Here is a 26,202-nt window from a genome sequence, read left to right on the forward strand (position 1 = left end):
CTGGAGATGCTCTTAATGTCACGTAATGCAATCAAAGATTCGAAGGCACGCAAGTACCAGTAGTTATTCATACGACAGAGCAGTCTGGAACATGCGAATTAACATGCAACAGTTTAGAAAATCACTTTCGACACGAATAACAGATTTGATAAATCCGGCTACCGGAGGTTGGGACAATCTGCTACTCTTCAACTGCTTCCTATACTTTGATCTGAATCAGATCTTGGCTGTGCCGACTATGGCAGCTGACGTCGCGGTTGCATTCACGAAACCTGGCGGAGGGGGAGGGGTGAGATGGGAGTTGGACAGCGAGCTGGGTCGGTTGGATACTTGGATTGCGAGCGCGGCGGCTGTGCCGGTCCGGTTCGATCCCCGCGGTGGATGACATAGCTAGCAGATGCCTTGCCTGACCCGCAAGGAGATAGCCTGCGTTGTACTACGTACCAGGAGCTCCACCAATCCAAGTATGGTGTTCCTCCCTGCTAGCTTTTGGTGACTTTTGCTGATCATTAAAGCTAAGCATAATTACTCTACTTCATTTGGCTGCGTGCATATACACTGCTGCTTCAGCCGCCGACGTCTTGGTCCTACACACAACTATGGACAATATGAAATTTCTTAAGCTTTGTTAGTTTATTTATTATATTTTGGACAAATAAAGCCTTGGCAGGGAAGGAAGTGGAGTGTCATGTAGATGTCTAAAGGAGATGCCTTACTTCATCGGATAAAAGAAGAAGAAAGATTAGGCTAGATGCCTTACATGACTGCAAGGAGATCCAAATCTCATCTCCTCACTGCTTCTTTACCTTTTAGTACACATGGAGTGCTTTCATTATTGGTCATTGCCAATGTATTTTAAAATTGTCTACTTTACTCTTGCAGAAATGTAAGGAAAGGCTGCGTACAATAGACACAAAGTGGTGGGATCCTTCCCCAGACCCTGCGCAAGCGGGAGCTACATGCACTGGAGCTGCCCCCTTTTACTCTGAGTGCATTAAGCCGTTACCTGATCCGGCCATGAGGAGTGGGAGGGTAGAAGCTCCGTGATTATAGGTTCACGATCAGTGTATATATAGGTGCCATAGATTGCTGCTTTCTCTGCCCGTATTACTCTCAATTCCCAAGTCCCAACAACTCCAATCCTCGGCAAGGTGCTCACGAAGCTGTCGGCGTGATGGAGGCGGCTGTCGGCGCGGCGAGCTCGCTCCTCGGGAAGGTGCTCACGAAGCTGTGTGAGGACCTGGTGGCCGCGTATGTTGACAGCCTCGAGCTCGGCCACAATTCCCAGCAAATCAAAACTAGGCTGCTGCACACACAAGGGCTGCTGCAAGTGGCCGAGGGGAGGGACGTGAGCAACGTCACTGCCCTGCAGGCCTTGTTGGAGGAGCTGAGCAAGAAGGCCGATGAGGCGGAGGACGCGCTGGATGAGCTCCACTACTTCAAGATCCAGGACCAGCTTGACGGCACCCACTATGCGGTGCCGGATCTGGGCGATGGCCTCCGTGGCCATGCTCGCCATGGTCTCCATGCTCTTCGCTACACTATCGGTAACTGGTTTCCATGCTTTTCTTGCTCTCGTACGCAAGATGATGCTTCTGCTCCTACTGCTGTTGCCAATAGCCTACACTACACAACCAACTCTGCTACTGCTAGTGCTGATGATGGTGGCCATGTCGATAAGTTAAATTTCGACAGAGTGGCCATGTCCAGCAAAATCAAGTCAGTAATAAATGACATACACTCCCTAAGTGACCCCGTCTCTGATTTGCTCAGCAAAATTCCAAGCAACAGCACAGCTGTCACCTTAAAACGGCCTCACATAGGATCAACAATTATACAGGATACATTGCATGGGAGGAGAGACATTTTTGAGAAAATTGTTGATGATATCACAAGTGGCACACATCACGGTAAAACCGTTTCTGTTCTTCCTATAGTTGGCCCGGGGGGTATTGGAAAGACAACTTTCACCCAACACCTGTACAATGATAGTAGGTCTGAAGAGCACTTCACTGTTATGGTTTGGGTATGTGTATCAACTGATTTTGATGTGTTGAAGCTCACCCAACAGATCCATAACTGCATACCTGCAACTGAAAGCGAAACTGCAATTGAAACAACCAATCTAGATCGGCTTCAGAAATCCATTGCACAGAGACTCAAGTCCAAAAGATTTTTAGTTGTCTTGGATGATATATGGAAATGCAATAGTGATGACGAGTGGAAAACCTTGCTAGCTCCGTTCACAAAGGGGGAAGCCAAAGGCAGCATGATACTTGTCACAACTCGATTCCCCAAAATAGCAGGAATGATGAAAACTGTTGATCCAGTAGAACTTCAAGGCTTGGAGTCTAATGACTTCTTCACATTCTTTGAAGCATGTATATTTGGTGAACATAAACCTAGGGATTATGAAGATGAGTTAGATGGTATTGCAAGAGAAATTGCAAGCAAGTTAAAGGGCTCCCCACTAGCAGCCAAAACAGTTGGTCAACTATTGAAGAAAAATCTTTCCTGGGAACATTGGAATGAAGTTCTTCACAATCGCGAGTGGCGAAACCAGAAAAGTGATAATGATATTATACCATCTTTGAAAATTAGCTACTATTATCTCCCTTTCTATATGAAAAAATGCTTCTCATATTGTGCCCTTTTTCCTGAAGATTATAGTTTAGCAATTCCGAAATTAATCATTTTTGTATTGCAATAGGCATCATAGACTCTAGCTACCCAAGAGATAAGAATTACATGGAAGGTCTAGTGGAAAATGGTTTTCTCATGAAGGGGGTTTACGAAAAATCACCTTTTGATGAATACTATGTAATGCATGATTTAATGCATGAGCTATCTCGGAGTGTCTCTGCACAAGAATGCCTCAATATAAGTGATCTAGATTTTAGAGCCGAGGCCATCCCACAATCTATTCGGCACATATCCATCACCATAGAGAATAGATATGATGAAAAATTTAGGGAAGAAATGGGTAAACTGAAGGGAAGGATAGACACTGTAAATCTACGGACATTGATGGTTTTTAGAGAATATGAAGAAAGAACCACTGAGATCTTAAAAGATACGTTTAAGGAAACAAATGGCCTGCGTGTCCTATTTACAGCAGTGGAGTCCCTTGAATCTCTGCCACAAAGCTTTTCAAAACTTATCCACCTCCAGTACCTCCAAATTAGATCACCCTACGAAACAGAAATGGCTTTACCTAGCGCACTATCCAGATTTTATCATTTGAAATTCTTGGACCTAAGTAGGTGGTATGGCAGTTCTAATTTGCCTAAAGACATTAGCCGCCTTGTGAATTTACGCGATCTCCTCGCTAAAAAAGAACTCCACTCCAATGTTCCAGAGGTTGGAAAGATGAAGTATTTACATGAGCTAAAAGAATTCCATGTTAAGAAAGAAAGTGTTGGATTTGATTTGAGAGAGTTGGGGGAATTGAGAGAGCTTGGGGGGACACTCAGTATACATAATCTTGAAAATGTGGCAACCAAGGAAGAGGCTAGTGGCGCCAAATTGATGTTGAAAATGGATTTGAAAGAGTTGACATTAGTTTGGGACGGAGAGTTGCCGAGTGATATAGATGCTCATATTCTTGATGCTCTTCAACCACACTCTAACCTTACAGCACTTGGCATTATAAATCATGGTGGTACCACTTATCCTAGTTGGTTGTGTCCTGAGATATTGGTGAAAAATTTAGAGACTCTCCATTTACACGGCATGTCTTGGGGAGCTCTTCCTCCTTTTGGGCAGCTACCATATCTCAGGGAACTCAGCTTGAAGAGCATTTCTGGAGTGGTTCAGATTGGTCCGGACTATGGTGGTGTTACAGGCAAATGTCTTATGCAGTTGAAGAATGTTGTGTTCCATGACTTGTCAGAACTTGTTGAGTGGGTTGTGGAACCTAATTGCCATATGTTTCCAAGTCTTGAAAGCATCGATTGCAGTAATTGTCCCAATCTATGCGTGGTGCCCTTCTCGGAGTGCTCCTGTACCAGTTTGTGCAGGCTTCGCATTGATGATTGCCCCAAGTTGTGTCTGCCCCCCATGCCTCACACCTCCACACTAACAGATATTGCTGTTGAAAATGGTTCAGAAAGGTTGTTTTCCTATGGAAAAAATTTGGTTGTTGCCGGTGCTTTGGCCTTCCACAATCTGGGTGAAGTTGAGAGTCTCAGTATAGATGTATGTCATCTTACTGGAAATTTTTTGTCAAAGGTGTTCAGTAGTTTCCCGACTCTTGCTGAATTGGAGATAAGGTTTTCATCTGAAAATTCTGAAGACGATGAGGAACGAGTAATACAGTTCCCATCATCTAGCTCACTGCAGACACTTAGCTTCTGGATGTCGAATGGCTTGGTTCTTCTGCCTGCCGAGGATGGAGGAGGAATCCAGGACATCACGTCGCTACAATCATTAAAAATAATGTATTGCAACAATTTGTTCTCTCGGTGGCCCATGGGAAAAGCAGGAGGAGCTCCCATGACCAACCCTTTCCCTGCTTCCCTCAGGAAACTTCATATTGAGGGAGAGTCAGGCATGCGGTCAATGGCTCTGCTCTCAAACCTCACCTCTCTCACACATCTAAGGCTAATAGGCTGCGAGAATTTGATGGTGGATGGGTTCAATCCTCTTATGACAGTCAACCTCAAGGAATTGGAGGTCCGGAACAACTTGTTCCAGACCAAATCTGTAGCAGCGGATCTGCTCTCAGAGGTGGCAAGGACCAAATCAATGCATGCGGGTTCCTTACAATTGAGGAAGCTGGAGGTGGATAGCATCTCGGCGGTGTTTGTTGCTCCCATTTGCAGCCACGAACTGCAATTCCATGATGATAAGCGGGCAAAAGGCTTCACGGAAGAGCAAGAGCATGCGCTTCAGCTCCTTACCTCCCTCCAGACACTAGGATTTAATCATTGCAAGGTTCGGCAGTCCCTCCCTCAGGGATTACATCACCTTTCTTCTCTCAAAGAATTAGAAGTCAGCAGTTGTCCTGAACTCCCATGGCTGCCAGAGCAGGGCTTCCCCACTTCGCTGCAAGTTCTACGTCTATGGTTTGGCAGTGCAGAGCAAAAACAGCAAGCTGAGAAATTTAAAAAAACATACCCAAGTTTACGAGTAGATTGTGCTTTTTAGCCCAAGGTAATACTTGTCGCTTCCCTCTTCTTATTTCTCTAAAGTGAGGCTTCCTCCTATTCATGATCTATCATAACTTCCAGTAGTACATTCTGACAGGCTAGCAGAGCAGGCTCCACTGTTGCAATATGTACATAGCTTCTGAAATCTGACAGGCTGCCAGGCACACGCCAATCCGCCAGTAAGTAACGGAAAACCAACTTCTGCTCATCGATTTATATGATTTCATTCACATTCCCTTCATGACTTCTGTATCTCTGTATCTACACATACAGCTGCCCTATAATCAATTCTTATGCAGCTCCCCTTTTTCTAACCAGAACTATTAAATTTCTTATGCAGGAGGTGTGGTAGGTTTTGTCCCACATTTGCTTTTGTTCTGCTTTCATCTGTCAGCTGCATGGTAAATATGAAGACTAAGGCGACTCCTGATAGACCTATAGATGAATGTCTATTTTTATTTAACAGAATTTCAACAGGTAATAAGCAACTTGCACGTCTGAATTTGCAACCTAGTTGCTCATGTATCAAAAATTTAATGCGATGCATTCTGCAATCTTCTTTTAGGACAGGAAGCAGCTCCTGAATAATGGGACATGAAACACGAGACATCACATATCGATTCTGCAAATTGGCCTCCAGTTCTGCTTTTATGGAATTATTAATCCTGTGTGTGCTTGCCAATTTCGATAGAGAAGTAAGTGTCAAATAGAAGCTATCTTCCCTTCTACCACTTCTTGCATATTGACGCACCTATCTTTTGCTGTCAGGTGTCAACAAAATGAAGAAAAACCACTTTTTGAATTAAATGACAATATGAAGTGAAGGTGTTTCAGACGATCCAGTCTTATTTCCCCGGTCCCTGCGAAGGATCAACCATCTGAGCATTCTGAAGCTTAGAATAGCATCATGTTCAATGTCCAGGCTGCTGGGTAGTTTGCCACAATAATTTGCAACAATCGCTGGTACGTAATTGTCCAGTGTTTCTGTATTTACGCATACAGCCACCCTATAATTCTTATGCAACTTATAAGCTGAGGTTGCACTGGCATCCTTCAGTGTTCTAGGTAATGGCTGAGCATCTATATTCGCTCGTGAAGTTTCTTCCCTTGTAGATTTTTCTGACCTTAAGTTGATTACTCCCTGCAGAACAAATACAAACAACAGTGAATTTCACAGTTGGCAATTACATCCGAATAATAACAGTAAATGAAGCATTTGTCCTGATATTCTGAGTGAGCCAAGCCTCGGAGTCCTGCAGTGACCATTTAAAAGGTTAGTAGGTCAATCTTCCTTCTTTCCTGTTTGTTCTTCTCTACTATTAAAAGCTCAAAAAGTGATAAAAATATCTCCACTTGTGTCTTGGAAGTCCTGTGTTTAAGACAGCCTCTTGGCAGAAAGAAGCAAGGGAAAGGCATCTAGAAGTTACCTTCCCCAGGCACCACAACGTGTGGGAGCTTCTGGCAGTGGGTACACCCTCACTGGAGCTCAAAAGCGACGATGGGTTATGCGTCAGAAGTGGTAAACACATGTTTACAGAGCTCACATTACATGTGGTGTGATCGTTCAGGCATTTGACACTAACTCATTTTGGTATGATCGTCCAGGTGTTCCCCTCAATTTGCTCCCAGTTGACGAACCCATACCCCAAGGATGTTTCCAAGTTCAGCTTCCGGGCGAAGGTGTAGCACCAAGATGGGATCTGATGGAAATGGTGGACAGCCGCGTCGAGCCCCCACTTCATTCAGTTTGTTGGCAGAACTAAGCCCTGTCTTCCTTGAGCTGATCTGGCATGTCACAGCAAATGTGCATGATTTAAGCTCTTGAGCCAAAACTTATGCAATTTCCATACAAGCGGCCCGAGAATTAGTTACTGCCAAGACTCGGCAAGTTTGCTCCATCCACGGCTTGTGTCTCACAAATTAATCCTATGTTTTTTTAGCCGTCCTCAAGCCTAACTAATATGTATATCTAGTATAAGTATCCCCACAGCCACATGTTCCTTGTGAAGGTGAATGAGAATTCTGAATTTCAGTTTGTAGGCAGTCGGTGGGACTGTGTGTGCTGTGCCTGTGCTGCGAGCACTATATTCCGATGAGTGTTAGCCGTTGTGGGTGGATCGAAGGGCTTGTCCTTAATCCATATAGGATTCATTTTGGTTACATTTTGTGATTCTAACAAAATTCCACAAGTAGCATGGTTTGGGTTGCCTTGTTGCAAACCAAGCTAGTTATCTGCAGGCTGCAGCAGTAAATCTGATGTAGAAGGCCTGATATATGCGATGTTGGTTTGTGGATGGGGGCCGTCGGCCGGAGAGGAAGGGTGGATGGCGCGGCGGGAAGACAGTGGTGATCGCGCCCTATGCCCATGACATGACGGTCGCGGTGTCGTGGCGTCCATTCCCATTTTTTCATCTTCTCCATTTTGCTTGCCACTGCGTTTTCTTTCACTTTGAGAAGGGGGAGAGACGAAGCCATGCACCAGACGACACCAACAAGAAGCAATTCTCACAGGAACATCACTCAACTCAACTCTCATTACTTCCATCATATCCGTAGCACGATAATAACAGTTTATAACAGGCACACACACACTTTGCCACGATCGACTCACAACTGAACAAGACTCTTGTGAGTCCATTGCCATTTCCCCTGAAACCAAACCTCGTATGCACGCACCGCCGGCACCGGCACCATCACGAGTTCACGACCTCCTGAAATCAACCACGATGCATTGATCGATGAACCCTAGCTAGTGGAAGTGCGCCCTCTTGCTCTTGACGGGGCCTCTGGGGATCTTGTCCAGCACGTTGGCGTCCACCTTCCTGTAGAACTTCTTGAGGTCCTCGCCGCCCTTGGCCACCAGGTGGTCCACCTCCGTCCCGTACCTCTCGTACAGCGCCGGCAACGTCAGAGCGCACAAGAATCCTGCAGCACAATGAACAAAATGTTTTTTGTTGTCGATCATCATGTCTTTTTTGTTGTTGTTGTTGATCACCATTCGGGGATACTTACCAACGTAGACCAGAGTCGTGAAGCTGCAGTTGTCACCGATCACCGCCACCACCCACAGAGATCCAATCACCTTGCATGGAGGAGAAGAACATATGGCCATATAGGAGATGGTCAGCTACTTGGCTAAGCCGAAGGAAATAGCCGGCACTGTCAGATGATTGTACACGTGCAAACAAGGGAGAAGAAAGTATATATGGTACCGAGAGGAACTTCTTGAGGTCCTTGCCGCAGGCGATGTCGTAGAGCACGGCCACGGAGCGCTCCAGCTTGCGGTGCACCGCCATGGCCGCCTCCCTGAAGGCATGCTCCGACACGATCACCTCCGGGACGCGCGGCGGCGCCCTGTCGAAGAGCGGCGCGGTGACGGACCAGAGGAAGAGCAGGAGCATGCCGAGCAGCGCCGCGTGGCAGAGCAGCGTCACGAAGTTGTACTCGGCCACGTCGAACAGGAACCACACCGCCGTCGCCCCCGCCAGCATGCCCGCCGACAGGTTCCGGTCCCGCCACAGCAGCACGTCCGCCACTGCCAAAAGTTCAGAGACCGCATGGCATTCAGTCAGTAGGTGACAGTGCGTGCGGTTCTCAGAGGGGAAAGAAAAATGTTAATGCTCGATACGAACGCCGCACCTTTCCGGCCGCCGAGGAACCTGTGCACCGGCCGCTGCCGGCGGAAGACGCTGACGTTGGGCGCCCGGCGGCCTTCGTCGTCGGACTCGGAGTCGCTCCGGACGTGAGGAACCGTGGCTCTCGGAGTCGTCGCCATCGCTGCCGTTCTCTCGTGGCGTGTTGTGCAGGTGTGATGATCCGGTGAGCGCTGGGCATGCAGGTCACAAAAGTTTCTCGACTTATAAGCGCTTGTCCATGCCGGAAAGAGCATGGGAGGTCGATCAGTCCGGGAAGGAAGGGATAGCTTTGTGCCGGAGGGGTGGAGGGATGCCGGGGCAAGAGGCTTGCTTCCGGCGGAGGTTTGCCGGGGACCGGGGAGATGCCCTTACTAGAGCCTCCAAGACTCGGGAGCCAGCCAACTCTCTCACGGTAAAAGATTTGTGCATACTTTTGAAAGTGTCTTGCGTTCGCATCTTGTTGGCTGCTACGTGCGTCTGTGAGTGCAGCTCCGTCAAAGCATTTCTACTTTGCTTGGACGAGTGGGTTCCCGTGCATTGCCTGCCTCGAGCATTTCTACGAACGGCATTGGGTTCAGAGTTCAGACTTGTTGGTAAAAAAAAGCTTTGTTCTTCAGTTATAATTAACCACAAGGAGGCTTATCCACGGCGTGCACACGATGCCAAATTCACCAGGCATCAAAATGATGCAACACCGCCCCTCTACCTGATAACTAGCTGAATGCCCGTACGTTGCCGCGGTCACGGAAGAATTAATTTAGATAAATATACCAATACTTGAAAAAAATGTAATGGTCTTAGGCTTTGAAATATGTTTCCGATGAGTAAGAATAATTTGTTATACTTAGTTTTCTGCACCTTCGTCTTCATCATGTTCCATTTCGTGTGACACGTTTTTGTAGGAATTTCCCTATTTCATCTCAAATTAAAACCCTAATTTTTCTGCTTATTTTTCTTATGTAAAAACTATTTGCAAATTGTTTTAAGACAAACAGGAAAATAGCAAAAAAAAAGAGGGAGAGACAGAGAGAGCAGCCCAGCCTAGCAGGCGTAACCCACTCATACGTCTCCATCGTATCTGCTTTTCAAAAACACTTTGGCTCTTGTTTTAGAATCTAATTTGTATAATTTGAATGAAACTAACCCACACTGATGATGTTTTCAGCAGAACTATCATGGTGTTGTTTTTGTGCAAAAATAAAAATTCTCGGAATCGGACGAAACTTTGCGGATATTTTTAATTAAAACAATAAAAAAATATTGGAACGAAGATCCACCGGAGTGGGGCCACCAGCTGCTCACGAGGCCCTGATACCGAGACCGTCTAACATAATTCCAAGCTTATAAATTCAGGTTTTCCAAGAAAAAAGTAGAGAAGAAAATTCATCGCGTTTTTCGATACGGAGCGACCACCTCATGTTCTTCATCGGGAGGGCTATTCTGGAGTCCATTCGGGGCTCTGAAGAGGAGGATTCGTTCGACGTATTTACCATCAACCCTTCTTTATCAATAATTTAATGATGCTCACTGATGACCCACAAGTATAGGGGATCTATCGTAGTCCTTTTGATAAGTAAGAGTGTCGAACCCAACGAGGAGCAGAAGGAAATGACAAGCGGTTTTCAATAAGGTTTTCTCTACAAGCACTGAAATTGTAGGTAACAGATAGTTTTGTGATAAGATAATTTGTAACGGGTAACAAGCAATGAAAGCAAATAAAGTGCAGCAAGGTGACCCAATCCTTTTAGTAGCAAAGGACAAGCCTGGACAATTTCTTATAATGAGAAAAGAGCTTCCGAGGACACTTGGGAATTATCATCAAGCTAGTTTTCATCACGCTCATATGATTCGCGTTCGGTACTTTGATAATTTGATATGTGGGTGGACTGGTGCTTGGGTACTGGCCTTACTTGGACAAGCATCCCACTTATAATTAACCCCTATTGCAAGCATCCGCAACTACAAAATAAGTATTAAGGTAAACCTAACCACAACATTAGACATATGGATCCAGATCAACCCCTTACGAAGCAACGCATAAACTAGGGTTTAAACTTCTATCACTCTAGCAACCCATCATCTACTTATTACTTCCCAATGCCTTCCTCTAGACCCAAATAATGGTGAAGTGTCATGTAGTCGACGTTCACATAACACCACTAGAGGAGAGACAACATACATCTCATGAAAATATCGAACGAATACCAAATTCACATGACTACTAATAGCAAGACTTCACCCATGTCCTCGGGAACAAAAGTAACTACTCACAACGCATATTCATGTTCATAATCAGAGGAGTATTAATATACATTAAGGATCTGAACATATGATCTTCCACCAAGTAAACCAATTTGAATCAACTACAAGGAGTAATCAACACTACTAGCAACCCACAGGTACCAATTTGTGGTTTTGATACAAGATTGGATATAAGAGATGAACTAGGGTTTTGAGAGAAGATGGTGCTGGTGAAGATGTTGATAGAGATTTACCCCCTCCCGATTAGAGGATCGTTGGTGATGACGATGGTGATGATTTCCCCCTCCCGGAGGGAAGTTTCCCCGGCAGAACAGCTCCGCCGGAGGCCTAGATTGGTTCCGCCAAGGTTCCGCCTCGTGGCGGCGGAGTTTCGTCCCGTAAGCTTGCTTATAATTTTTCCCAGGGTAAAAGCCTTCATATAGCAGAAGATGGGCACCATAGGGCCACCAGGGGGCCCAGGAGACAGGGGCGCGCCCCACCCTCCTAGCCAGGGTGTGGGCCCCCTCTGGTAGTTTTTTCGCTCAATAACTCTTATTAATTCCAAAAATAACTTCCGTGGAGTTTCAAGATTTTTGGAGCTGTGCAGAATAGGTTTCCAATATTTGCTCCTTTTGTAGCCAGAATTCCAGCTGCCGGCATTCCCCCTCTTCATGGTAAAATTTGTAAAATAAGAGAGAATAGCCATAAGTATTGAGATATAATGTGTAATAACAGCCCATAATGCAATAAATATTGATATAAAAGCATGATGCAAAATAGACGTATCAACTCCCCCAAGCTTAGACCTCGCTAGTCCTCAAGCGGAAGCCAAAATCGAAAAATATGTCCACATGTTTAGAGATAGAGGTGTCGATAAAAATAAAATACGGACATGAGGGCATCATGATCATTCTTATAACATCAACATATATAGATTTTGTCATATGGTTTCTTATGTTCAAGTAACAATCAATTCACAATGTCAAGTATGGTTCAGAAACTTCATTGAGAACTAACAAACTATAATCTCAGTCATTGAAGAAATTGCAATTTATCATAACATCAGAAAGAGTCAAGAATAGAGCTTTTCAGCAAGTCCACATACTCAACTATCATATAGTCTTCTACAATTGCTAACTGTAGGATCGAAAGTATGTCTAGAGGGCGGGGGTGATTAGACTACTTGATCAAATAAAAACTTATCCTTTTCCCAATTTTAGTTCTTGGCAGATTTTAACAATGATGGACAAGTCAAGCAAGCTTAACACAATTCAAGCAATCATGCAAAGAGTATATGAGCAGCAGAAAGTAAAGCATGCAACTTGCAAGAATGTAAAGGGAAGGGTTTGGAGAGTGCAAACGCAATAGGAGACACGGATGTTTTTGTCGTGGTTCCGATAGGTGGTGCTATCGTACATCCACGTTGATGGAGACTTCAACCCACGAAGGGTGATGGCTGGGAGAGTCCACGGAGGGCTCCACCCAAGAAGGGTCCACGAAGAAGCAACCGTGTCTATCCCACCATGGCCGTCGCCCACGAAGGACTTGCCTCACTAGCGGTAGATCTTCACGAAGTAGGCGATCTCCTTGCCCGTACAAACTCCTTGGTTCAACTCCACAATCTTGTCGGAGGCTCCCAAGTGACACCTAGCCAATATAGGAGACACCACTCTCCAAGAAGTAACAAATGTTGTGTTGATGATGAACTCCTTGCTCTTGTGCTTCAAATGATAGTCTCATCAACACTCAACTCTCTCTCACAGGATTTGGATTTGGTGGAAAGAAGATTTGAGTGGAAAGCAACTTGGCGAAGGCTAGAGATCAAGATTCATATGGTAGGAATGGAATATCTTGGCCTCAACACAAGTGTAGGTGGTTCTCTCTCAAAAAATGTAAGTTGGAAGTGTAGGTTTGTTCTGATGGCTCTTTTCACGAATGAAGAGGAGGTAGAGGGGTATATATAGCCTCCACACAAAATCTAACCGTTACACACAACTTGCCAATCTCGGTGGGACCGAATTGAAAAACTCGGTCAGATTGATTCAGCAAATCTAGTGACCTTTAGGATTTTCGGTGGGACCGACATGCAACTCGGTAGGACCGATATGGTTAGGGTTAGGGCATAACGTAATCTCAGTGAGACCAATTACACAAACTCGGTGGGACCAATTTTGGTAATAAGCTAACCATAGAGTTGGTCAGGTAAACTCGGTGGGACCGATTCGCTCATTTCAGTGAGACCGAGATGTTACGAAAGGAAAACAGAGAGTTTACATTGCAATCTCGGTGGGACCGATCGCTCATCTCAGTGGTACCGAAACGTTATGAAGGGAAACAGAGAGATTACAATCCCATCTCGGTGAGACCGAGATCCCTATCGGTGAGACCGATTTGCCTAGGGTTTGTGGCAGCGGCTATGACATCTGAACTCGGTGGCGCCAGATGGAAAGAATCGGTGGGGCCGAGTGTGACTTTTGGTTTAGGTCATATGTGGATGTGAGAAAGTAGTTGAGGGCTTTGGAGCATATCACTAAGCATTTTAAGCAAGAACCTCATTAAGCAACACCTCATCCCTCCTTGATAGCATTGGCTTTTCCTATAGACTCAATGTGATCTTGGATCACTAAAATATAAAATCTAGAGTCTTGAGCTTTGAGCTTGAGCCAATCCTTTTGTCCTTAGCATTTTGAGGGGTCCACTTTTCTCATCCATGCCATGCCAATCATTGAGCTTACCTGAAATATTTATCTTGAAATAGAATTAGCTCAATGAGCTATATGTTGTTAGGAATTACCAAAACCACCTAGGGATAGTTGCACTTTCAATCTCCCCTTTTTGGTAATTGATGACAACATATAGATCAAAGCTTCGACAAATAATAATAAGATTGAAAAAATTGTCGCTTTGAGAAGTATGTGAAAAGTAAGAGCTCCCCCTAAATTTGTGCATAGCTTAAGATTTGGACTGCAAATGCACAATGAGTTAGGATCATGGGTCACTCTTCCATGTCACATACATCTTGGTGGAGCGCTCAAAATGATAATAATTAAATACATGCACTCATCACCAAGCAAAGTGAATGATCATATAGAGATAAAAGGATAATGTCATCCAACAAGCATTAAGGTAGCATCGTATATGACCAACCACATGATCAGCAAAGTATCACACAAAAGCATAGAGTATCTCAAACAAGAAAATAAGAAAGTTCAACCACCAAAACAAGAGAGAACAAAAAGCAACACTCTCTCTCGAAGCCTATGATCTATACATTTTCTCCCCCTTTGGCAACAAGTTACCAAAAAGTTCATAAAAATGCATAGTGCTAGATCGTCTCTCAGGCTTGGTCTTCAGGTGGTGGTGTAGATAAAACTCCAAGGGCGAAGGCATCAGTTGAGGTTGATGGAGCTGATGGAGTGGTTACTGGAGCTGATGGTACTAAAGCTGTTGCTGGTGCTGATGAAGTTGCTCTGGTGTCTGTAATTGACACATCAGCAGATCTCTGACTTCTGGGCACTCTAGCAACTGCATCAGTGGTAGTCTTGCCCTTTTTCTCCTGCACTTCATCCTAAAGTTGCTCAACAACTGACTGTATCTCAGTGACCTTCACATCTAAATCATATAACTTCTGCTCCATGGTCCTCTCCAAGCTCTCTTGATTTTGAGTCAGGGTGGCCAATCCCTTCTCAATCCTCAGAGTGGAGGCAATCAAGTAGTCAAACTGATCTTGCTTGCTCTTCAGGAAATACTGAGATGCCTCATCAATGGTTGGCATCTTTGCAGCCTTTTCAGTCCTTGCCTTCTCCTTCTTCTCTTGTGCTTGCACAGAAGATGGTTCATTTTCATCCATTACCACAGTGTTGTCCTCAAAGTCTGGGTAGATGGGCATGTGATCCTTGTCCAAGAGATATGTGCCAGTGCCCATCTTGGAGTTGATTAGTTCCTAAATCTATGGGGCATACCCACAAGTTCTCTTTTGATCAACAGTTGTCCTCTTGATAGTTTCTACAATTAGGCTCATGACTTTGAACTTTTGAGGCACATCAAATATGTGAAGCAGGTTAATTGCATGGCCTCTGATCATCTTGTGATCACCTGACTTTGGCAATAGAGTGTGCCTATGGATCCAGTTGATTGTTGGCAAACCTGACAGAAGTTTGTACTGATCCAAATTTGTGTGTCTCAACAGCAGCATCTGGGATCTCTCTGTACATATGTGCCATGGAGTTGTGATCCTTCTTCTTCTTGGCATAGACATCCAATTCATCCTCATTCTCCTTAGGAGCATTGATCAATTTTGCTCATTCTTCAACTGTTGATTGGTACCCAGTACCTTCAGACATCCAGACAATCCTTCCATCTGGGTAGAAATGAGCTGTGGAGTAGAACTGCATAATAAGCTCATCATTCCACTTTGTGAGCTTATGCCCAACAAAGTCCTCTACTCCACAAGACTTGAAACTATCATAGACTCCAGGATAGTGCACTTCATTTTCCCTGATGTACTTCCAGTCCACCCATCTCATATCACAGACTATTGGCTTCTTGTCAAGTAGCACTGTCTCATAGAAGTCCTGTTGTTCCTTTGTATGGAACCTGTAGTCCACAGCTGTTCTTCTCCTGACTGCATATGGATCAGTCAATCTCCACTGTCTGAGTCTTGCATCCTTCCTGAGCTTCATGTCCTCAGCTACTGGAGGAACATCATTGTGATCTGGAATTTTGGGCTTCAACTTCCTTAAGACATGTGTCTCATCATCTTCTTCTTCTAGAGCTGCTTCAGGCACCGGGCCTTGTTCATCTCTCCAGCAGGAATATTCCTTGTATTCCTCTTGGGTGCAGCTTTGGGCTTTGGTGCAGCTGCCTTGGGAGCTTCTTTGGGCTTTGATGGAGCAGCCCCTGATCTTATAGCATCTCCCATAAGCTTTTGAGCTTTAGGTGCTGGTGCAGCAACCTCTTCCTCTTCTTTTTCCATCATGGAAGGCTTTCCAACAACCCTGGCCATGGTCTTCTTGACCCTTTCCTTCCTTTTCTTCCCTTCTGCAGCAGCCTCTTTGGGTTCAGATTCCAAAGGTACTTGAGTAGAGGCTCTGGCTTTAGACATGGGAATTCTTCTTGCAGGTGCTTTGGTCTTCATACCAGGCTTAGTAGCAGCAGCTATGCCATATTCCTTCTTCAGCACCTTCTTTTTGGAGGTGGCCTCATCCTCAACAGCCACATAGTCTTCATCCTCAGAATCTGAGGTTCTCTTCTTTCTGGCCCTGGTGGCTGCCTTAGGTCAGTTGCTGGGTGTGCTCCTGCTACCATCGTAGCTTCTAGAGGGACTAGTGCCCTCACTCAAGTGAACTTGCTCCTCAGACTTGTTCTGACTGTCACTCTGATCTGACATGATGTAAACACTGACAGCAGACCCTGTGAATAGATATAGATGAGTTAGAGTAGATGAGCATCACAAAGTACAGAGGTTTTTGCAAAAGAATGAGTCAAAAACTCAGTTTTAGTTTTCCACAGAAAGCATTTCGAATCTACCGATTTGAAAACTCGGTGATACCGAAGCAGCTTTTGGAACCTAAACTAGTGAACTCGGTCAGACCGAGTCACAGTTCGGTGGGACCGAGACTGCTAGGGTTTCACAAAGTCCTAATCTCAGTCACACCGATTTGTAATTCTCGGTCAGACCGAGAACCACATGTGCAATGGCCTTAGCTAAATCGGTGGAACCGATTTCTTCAACACGGTTGGTCCGAGATGATTTCAGCGGAAACCTAACCCTAAATTTTTAATTCACATCTAAACTACAGAGTGATTTTGCTGGATAGGATGATCTCAATTGTGGCAAGATACATGGCAAAACAATGTGTTAGGAATCGGAGTGAGATTAGCACAAGGATCAAGTCCATACCCTAAGTGCGGCGATGGACCTGCTACGACGGCAACGGCGGAGTCGATTCCCGTTGACGGCGGCGGAGACCAGCGGCGGGAGGTAGCTGGCGACGAGGAGGACGATCCGGAGACCCAGGGAGGCAGAGCAGGCTGAGCGCGGGCAAAGGAGTTCGGAGAAATTTCCAAATTTTTTCCCGGGGATATATATAGCCTGACCCTGTCGGTGTGACCAAATGGAACAACTCAGTGGCACCGAGATGCATAACTGCAAGCAGTTACTGCAACTCAGTGTGACCGAAAAGTTCAAATCGGTTGCACCGAGATTGAAAACCTAGATCAACTTAGTGAACTCGGTGTGACCGAAATGGATTTCTTGGTCAGACCGAAACACACAAAGAGGTTTTGGAAGGTTTAAGTCTAAGACGAATCGGGGACTCTGAGTGCTCCTCACACAGAGTGGTTCAAATCTGATTTGATCAAACTTTGTGATGTAGCATGAATAGAGTTTGAGACAAGAAGAGGATAGATAGCTAGAGAAGGTTCTTAGGCATTGAGGGTGACCTAGATTAGGGGGTATCCGGATGGCCGGACTATGACCTTTGGCCGGACTCCCAGACTATGAAGATACAAGATTGAAGACTTCGTCCCGTGTCCGGATGGGACTTTCCTTGGCGTGGAAGGCAAGCTTGGCGATACGATATGAAGATCTCCTCCCATTGTAACCGACTCCGTGTAACCCTAGCCCTCTCCGATGTCTATATAAACCAGAGAGTTTTAGTCCGTAGGACGAACAACAATCATACCATAGGCTAGCTTCTAGGGTTTAGCCTCTCTGATCTCGTGGTAGATCAACTCTTGTACTACCCATATCATCAATATTAATCAAGCAGGAGTAGGTTTTACCTCCATCGAGAGGGCCCGAACCTGGGTAAAAACATCGTGTCCCTTGTCTCCTGTTACCATCCGCCTAGACGCACAGTTCGGGACCCCCTACCTGAGATCCGCCGGTTTTGACACCGACATTGGTGCTTTCATTGAGAGTTCCTCTGTGTCGTCACCCTTAGGCCCGATGGCTTCTTTGATCGTCAACCACGACGCGGTCCAGGGTGAGACTTTTCTCCCCGGACAGATCTTCGTATTCGGCGGCTTCGCACTGCGGGCCAATTCGGTTGGCCATGTGGAGCAGATCGAAAGCTACGCCCCTGGCCATCAGGTCAGATTTGGAAGCCTAAACTACACGGCCGATATCCGTGGGGACTTGATCTTCGATGGATTCCACAGCCGAGCGCGCCACACTGTCACGATGAGCATGATCTAGCTCTGCCTCCGAACAGTGCCCCGAGCGCCGCTCAGGTGTCCGCTCCGACCATTAGCTCGGACACAGCTGCACCAGTCGGGGACGGTCGGTTGGACGCCGCCCCAGGAGCCGCAATCTCTACGGCGATAGAGACGAATACCAGCCTAGTCCTTTGCAAGGCCCGTGACTCCAAGGTGCCGGACTCCGTTCCGGACTCCGAATCTTCCGCACCCCTTCCGGTCGAACCCGATTGGGCTCCGATCATGGAGTTCACCGCCGCAGACGTCTTTCAGCACTCGCCCTTTGGCGATATCCTGAATTCACTAAAGTCTCTCTCTTTGTCAGGAGAGCCCTGGCCGAACTATGGTCAGCAGGGTTGGGATGCGGACGACGAAGAAATTCGAAACCCACCCACCACCCACTTTGTAGCCACTGTCGACGATCTAACCGACATGCTCGACTTCGACTCCGAAGACATCGACGGTATGGACGCCGATGAAGGAGACGATCAAGAACCAGCACCTATAGGGCACTGGAAAGCCACCTCGTCATACGACATAGACATGGTGGACACCCCCAAAGCAGGGGATGGCGACAAAAAAGCGGAGGACGACCCCTCCAAGAAGCAACCCAAGCACCGACGTCAGCGGCGCCGCTCTAAATCCCGCCAAAGCAAGAACGGCGAATCCGGAACCGGAGACAACAATACCGTGGACAGTGCCGAAGACAACCCCCTCCAGCAGGATTCAGCGCAGGAGGACGAAGGAGCCAGCCCTCATGAGAGAGTGGCAAACAGAGAGGTGGAGGATGATAATTATATGCCTTCCTCCGAAGACGAGGCAAGCCTCGACGACGACGAATTCGTCGTGCCAGAGGATCCCGTCGAACAAGAGCATTTCAAATGCAGGCTTATGGCCACGGCGAGCAGCCTCAAGAAAAAACAGCAGCAGCTTAGAGCTGACCAAGTCTTGCTAGCCGACAGATGGACTGAAGTCCTGGCGGCCGAGCAACATAAACTTGAACGCCCCTCCAAGAGTTACCCAAAGCGCAGGCTGCTACCCCAACTAGAGGAGGAAGCAACTAAACCTACATCACCATCATACGATGCGCCCGATCGGCCACCCCGTGGCCGGGATAGAGAGGCCTTTCGGCCCTCAATACAAGCCGCACCCCGGCGCCGCTCTAAGAATACCAGAGCACGGGGAAACGCAACAGACCTGCGAGACATATTGGAGGATTTAGGCAAGGCAAACAAGATCGATCTACGGATCACGTGGGCGCCCCACAACACGTGACGATAACCGCCACGCCGGATATAATAAATACGGCCAGGCCGAATACAATAGACAAAGCTCATCCGAGCTACGTCGCGATATAGCCCAGTACAGGGGCGCCGCACACCCACTATGCTTCACAGACGAAGTAATGGATCATCAAATCCCCGAGGGTTTTAAACCCGTAAACATCGAATCATACGATGGCACAACTGATCCCGCGGTATGGATTGAGGATTATCTCCTTCATATCCACATGGCCCGTGGTGATGATCTACACGCCATCAAATACCTCCTGCTCAAGCTTAAAGGACCAGCTCGGCATTGGCTTAACAGCCTGCCAGCAGAGTCAATTAGTTACTGGGAGGACCTGGAATCCGCATTCCTTGACAACTTCCAGGGCACTTATGTGCGACCGCCAGACGCCGATGATCTAAGCCACATAATCCAGCAGCCAGAGGAATCGGACAGACAATTCTGGACACGGTTCCTAACCAAGAAAAATCAAATAGTCGACTGTCCGGACGTCGAGACCCTTGCAGCCTTCAGGCACAACATCCGAGACGAATGGCTTGCCCGGCACTTAGGACAAGAAAAGCCGAAATCTATGGCAGCCCTCACGACACTCATGACCCGCTTTTGTGCGGGAGAAGACAGCTGGCTAGCTCGTAGCAATAACATAACCAAGAGCCCTGGCAATTTGGATACCAAGGACATCAATGGCAGGTCACGTCGCAACAAGCACAAGCGCCGCATTAACGGCGACAATACTGAGGATACGGCAGTCAATGCCGGATTCAGAGGCTCTAAACCCGGTCAGCGGAAGAAGCCATTCAAAAGAAACCCTCCGGGCCCATCCAGTTTAGACCGGATACTCGATAGCTCATGCCAGATACACGGCACCCCCGAACAACCAGCCAACCACACCTACGGGGATTGTTGGGTGTTCAAGCAGGCAGGCAAGTTAAGTGCCGAAACAAGAGAAAAGGGGCTGCATGGCAACGACGAGGAGGAGCCCCGGCCGCCGAAAAACAGAGGACAGAAGGGCTTCCCCCCGCAAGTGCGGACGATGAACATGATATACGCAACCCACATCCCCAAAAGGGAGCGGAAGCATGCTCTCAAGGACGTCTACGCGTTGGAGCTAGTCGCCCCCAAGTTCAACCCATGGTCCTCCTGCCCGATCACTTTTGATCGAAGGGACCACCCCACTAGCATTCGTCACGGCAGATTTGCCGCATTGGTCCTAGACCCAATCATTGATGACTTTCACCTCACTAGAGTCTTCATGGACGGCGGCAGCAACTTGAACCTGTTTTATCAGGATACAGTGCGAAAAATGGGTATAGATCCATCAAGGATTAAACCCACAAAGACAACCTTTAAAGGCGTCATACCAGGTGTAGAAGCCAGCTGTACAGGCTCGGTTACACTCGAAGTGGTCTTCGGATCCCCGGATAATTTCCGAAGCGAAGAGTTAATCTTTGACATAGTCCCATTCCGCAGCGGCTATCACGCCCTTCTCGGACGAACCGCATTTGGAAAATTCAATGCGGTGCCGCACTACGCATATCTCAAGCTCAAGATGCCAGGCCCTTGTGGAGTCATCACGGTAAATGGAAACACCGAACACTCTCTCCGAACGGAGGAGCACACGGCGGCCCTGGCGGCGGAAGTACAGAGTAGCCTCTCAAGGCAATTCTCCAATCCGGGTGTTAACCGTCCGGACAACGTCAAACGCGCCCGAAGTAACCTACAACAAAACCGGCTGGCACGTTCCGAGCAAGCATAGCAGTGCGGCCCCAACCCCAGCCCTCGCCAGATGGCGATATCGGTACCACGCGTACATAATTACACTTTGGAAATACCATCGGCATAAGGGGAGGGGCACAACCACGGCACACCCAGAATGCGGCTCAACCGCACCTAGGGGCTCCCTATTCTGCCGTTTCTTTTTTATATACTTTCAGGACCCAACTATTCGGAAGGCCTGTCCGGCAATACACTTGCCGAACACACGATGCAACAGCCAGGGAGAGAACAGGCCGCGTCAAATGTCCAGGTGGTCTCTATAACGAGCTTAATACCTGTTTTACTTAAAATCCCACAGCTTGCCCCTGGAGGGGAACATGTCAAATAATCCCATCTCTTGCTTATCGCACTATTTGTATCGTTCTGCTTTCATAGCAGCCCTTTTTTAAATAATAAACAATACATAGCTTTTATCTATTATTGTATTCATCTATTTTTATACAAATGTGTTCAGTCATGAAATTATGCAACCATACACTTTGGTACGACCAATACACCAGGGGCTTAAGCACCCCATAACATGGTGTGAGAAGACCGAACACTCTAATGAGTGCGGCACCCGAACTTATAGCACTATATGCATCGGCTCCAAATCATGTCTTGGGTCAATAGTTGGGTTTGCCCGGCTCCCATGTTTTGGTACCTTACGTTCCACAATGTTGGCTAAGGTATCGCTAGGAGAACTACTGCGATTGTGCCCTAGTTGAGCTGGGTTAACACCTCAGTAGAGAAAGCTAGAACTGACTGTCATGATAGTGCGAGAGACCGGTCGCTGTTCGCGAGTTTTTTCGAGTCCTTAAAGACTCATGCCGCTTAGAGCGAGGAGCCGGACTTATCCGGCCTAGGCGTGGATAGTGCCCCGAACTCGGTCTTCCGAATACTAGGGGCTTCGCCAAAATTTAAAATTATAGAATTCTATGGCTAAGTGAGAGTGATAAAGCATTATAAGTCCGATGGCCTGGTTCGTTGTGCTGAGCGCCTCCCTAGATGGACCCAAAAATGGGAACAAGAGCGCTCAGGGTTATCCCGAACACCCCAGCACTCGTGGCATGGGGGTAGAAGCCGACGACTTGCATCTATCAGATTTGATAAACGGCTGCACAGAAGGTAATATTTTAAATTAACAAGTGTTGCTTAACGCATATGAACAAAGTTTTCAGCGTACAGGATAACAGATGCGAGTCTACTCAAAAATTACATCTTTGGAGCATTCACCCGCTATAAGGCGGGCACCCTTCAGGACGCCCTTATAATACATCTCGGGCGTGCGATACTCCTTGCCCGGCGGTGGCGAGTCCGTCAATAGCTTCTCAGCGTCCAGCTTGCCCCAGTGCACTTTAGCACGGGCCAGGGCCCGACGGGCACCTTCAATACAGATGGAGCGCTTGACGACTTCAATCCACGGACAAGCGTCCACCAGCCGCCGCACCAGACTGAAGTAACTCCCATGCATGGCTTCTCTAGGCCACAGCCAAACTATGAGGCCCTTCATGGCCTATTCGGCCACCTTGTGGAGTTCGACCAGCTGCTTCAGCTGGTCGCTCAGGGGCACCGGATGTCTGGCCTCAACATATTGAGACCAGAACACCTTTTCCGTCGAGCTCCCCTCCTCGGCTCGATAGAATGCGACAGCATCAGACACACTACAGGGCAGATCGGCGAACGCTCCTGGAGAGCTCCGGATTCGGGTAAGTAACAGATAATTTACTTTTATATGCTTGCTTTGCATAAAGAATGCCTTACCCGCCGCCATCTTCTTCATCGCCTCGATCTCCTGGAGGGCCTTCTGGGCTTCGGCCTTAGCGGTTTTGGCACTCTCAAGAGCCAAGGTGAGCTCGGACTCTCGAGTCTTCAAGGCACGCTCCAAACTCTCGTGTTTCTCCACGATAGCCTGAAGCTCTTGCCGCACATCCGCCACCCGCGCCTCCTGCTTCTCTCGCTCGGTGCACTCCAAGGCCGCACTGTTTTCGGCCTTGGACACCGCTTCCTTCAGGGTCGCCACCTCGGCCGTGGCCCCTGCAACATTCGCGTTGGTCCTGTCATTATTTGCAACCAAGTATTTCTTTATATACATGCGGTATTACATACCCTCCTTGTCCTCGAGCTGCTTCTTGGCATGGCCGAGCTCGTTCTCCGGCCGCTCGAGGCTCTCCTTCAATGCATTGACCTCCGCAGTCAGTGCGGCAGAGGTCAGCAGCGCAACCTGCATTCCCATATTGACATATTTATGTTAGACTCCTGCGTATATCTTTTTAGATCCTCAGCTCGGCTTTTCTTTCCGAACACCAAACTAAGCATCAGCGGCTACTGTCTATGCGGTAACATTTTTATATGTTTCGAATACATACCTCAAAGCCTGTTAATAGACTTGTACGGGCTTCTATCAGCCCGCTCTTGGCAGACTGAACCTTCTGAATCACCGCACTCATAACAGTGCGGTGTTCTTCGTCGATGGAGGCGCCGTTAAGCACCTCCAGCAAATCGTCTGGCGCCCCCGGGCGGACGGAGATCGCCGGCGTCGTAGGCTTGCCCTTCTTACAAAGGCGCCACCTGTCGGACTCTGGAACCCTTGATGGTTCCGGAGCAGTGTCCGGCCCAGGGTCGGACTTAGATCCCTCTGGGCTTTACCCCCTTTGGGCCTGGAGTCCGGGAGGTCGCCTTGTGGTGCCTCCAGGACCAGCTCCTCCTGGTTTAGTCCCTTTTGGGACTCCACCTCGGCGTCGTCCGTAGGGAGAGGGGAGGAGGCCGTCGGGAGTGAAGCGCTATTCATGTCCGACAAATCCAGGGAGCCACTTGTCGAATCGCCGAGCTGAGCCCTGGGCGGACTGCATGATTAAATTCGGCGTCAGAAGGCACCATACAATAGAGGAACGCCATAAGTTATTCTGGTATTCGGACACTTACGATTTTGCCAGGGGGTTGACCCTGGATGGCCATTCCTCCCCGCCGTCTTTGGCATCGGAGCCGTAGTCCGGCAGAAGGGTCCTCCCCTTCTTGGACCCTCCGACCTCCCCGGTTGGGGCGGCCTTCCTTTTCTTTCCTCCCCCCGTTGGAGGGGGAGAGGCTTCTTCTTCTTCCTCCTCCTCGTCCTCAGAGGCGGAGGGTGCTTCGGGGTTGTAAGGCGATGAATCCGACAGCACCAGGCGCCGGGAACTCTTTCGAGTCCCCGTGACCTTCTTGGCCTTCTTCTCTGGCACCACGTGAGGTGCCGGGACCAGCAGCCCTATCAATCGGGCGTCCGCTGGGTCTTCTGGCAAGGGAGCCGTATAGTTCACCTGCCCGGACGTCTTCAGCCAGTCCTGTCAAAGGAAAGGGAGGTTATATCCCACATAGAGTCGGACCATGAAAGACAAGAGTCCCGTAAAGGGTAGAATAGCTTACCTCGCTGGCCTGACACTACGAGCTGAATCTGCGATCTTCGGTAGCGGATGTGGGTGCCTCAGCACCCTTAAACAGCACCTTCCAGGCATCTTCGTACGTAGTGTCGAAAAGCTTGCTCAAGGTTTGATGTTGTGCCGGATCGAACTCCCACAATTTATAGGCCCGTTGTTGGCATGGGAGGATCCGGCGGATGAGCATGACCTGGACTACATTGACAAGCTTGAGATTCTTTTCACCAGCTTTTGGACGCAGGTTTGAAGTCCGGTCAGCTCTTCCGAATCTCCCCATGTTAGGCCCGTCTCTTTCCAGGAAGTGAGCCGTGTGGGAAAGCCAGATCCGAATTCGGGGGCCGCCGCCCATTTGGGGTCGCGCGGCTCGGTGATGTAGAACCACCCCGATTGCCATCCTTTTATTGTCTCCACAAAGGAGCCCTCGAGCCATAGGACGTTGGCCATCCAGCCCACCATGGCACCTCCGCACTCCACTTGGCGGCCGCCCACTACCTCTGGTTTGACATTAAAAGTCTTCAGCCATAAGCCGAAGTGGGGCTGGATGTAGAGGAAGGCCTCGCACACGAGGATAAACGCCGAGATGTCGAGGATAAAGTTCGGGGCCAGATCGTGGAAGTCCAGGCCATAGTAGAACGTGAGCCCCCGGACGAATGGGTGAAGAGGAAAGCCCAGTCCGCGGAGGAAATGGGGGAGAAATACAACCCTCTCATGGGGCCTAGGGGAGGGGATGAGTTGCCCCTCATCTGGAAGCCTGTGCACAATGTCGTCAGACAAGTATCCGGCCTTCCTCAACTTTTTGATTTGCCCCTCCATGACGGAGGAGGCCATCCATCTACCTCCCGCTCCAGACATGATTGGAGTAGGTTGAGGTGGGAAGTGTGGGCTTGGGCGTTGGAGCTCGAGTGCGCAGGGACGAATAAGCAAAGGAGGAAGAAGGCGTAAATGGAAAGGGTAGATTCTTATCCCCTTATATGAGCGGCTGAAACTACGAGCCCCCACCGGCCTAATAAAACTCGCTTATCTCCCAAGCGTCGCGGTTAATGGCGCCGTTGGGTTACCCATGCCCGTATTGATGAGAATCCCAGAATAAGGGGACACGATCTCTGCTTTGACAAGACGTGCCAAGGAAACCGCCTCGCTAAACGCGCTGAGGTGGAACGGTAAAATGAACAAAGGCTTGGCCGTGGCGTGATGTCACGCTGCGGAATACGTCAGCAGATTAGATTGGTACAGATATTATTCTCTCTACGGTGGTATGTGGAACTTATTTTGCAGAGCCGGACACTATCCTTGTGTTCAACATCTTCTATGAAGTATTCGGAGGAGGAACCCGCCTTGCAATGCCGAAGACAATTTGCATGCCGGACTCGTCGTCATTGAAGCCTGATTCAGGGGCTATTGAGGGAGTCCTGGATTAGGGGGTGTCCGGATGGTCGGACTATGACTGTCGGTGTCAAAACCGGCGGATCTTGGGTAGGGGGTCCCGAACTGTGCGCCTAGGCGGATGGTAACAGGAGA

General features: G+C 48.0%; 1 protein-coding gene and 1 pseudogene across 1 annotated transcript; one reads left to right on the forward strand and one right to left on the reverse strand.

The window, feature by feature from the left end:
* Positions 1-1,074: 1,074 nt before the first annotated feature.
* On the forward strand, positions 1,075-6,423 carry LOC119349365 (annotated as a pseudogene).
* Positions 6,424-7,670: 1,247 nt separating this feature from the next.
* LOC119310943 (reticulon-like protein B9) lies at positions 7,671-8,964 on the reverse strand. The gene is made up of 4 exons (XM_037586567.1): positions 8,790-8,964; positions 8,363-8,685; positions 8,163-8,232; positions 7,671-8,075 (listed from the first exon to the last, which is right to left on the reverse strand). The coding sequence occupies exons 1-4, from the start codon at positions 8,923-8,925 to the stop codon at positions 7,900-7,902; spliced, it is 705 nt and encodes a 234-aa protein (XP_037442464.1). The 5' UTR covers positions 8,926-8,964; the 3' UTR covers positions 7,671-7,899.
* Between the last annotated feature and the right edge of the window lie 17,238 nt (positions 8,965-26,202).

This window comes from Triticum dicoccoides, chromosome 1B (assembly GCF_002162155.2).
Source record: "Triticum dicoccoides isolate Atlit2015 ecotype Zavitan chromosome 1B, WEW_v2.0, whole genome shotgun sequence".
NCBI lineage: Eukaryota > Viridiplantae > Streptophyta > Magnoliopsida > Poales > Poaceae > Triticum > Triticum dicoccoides.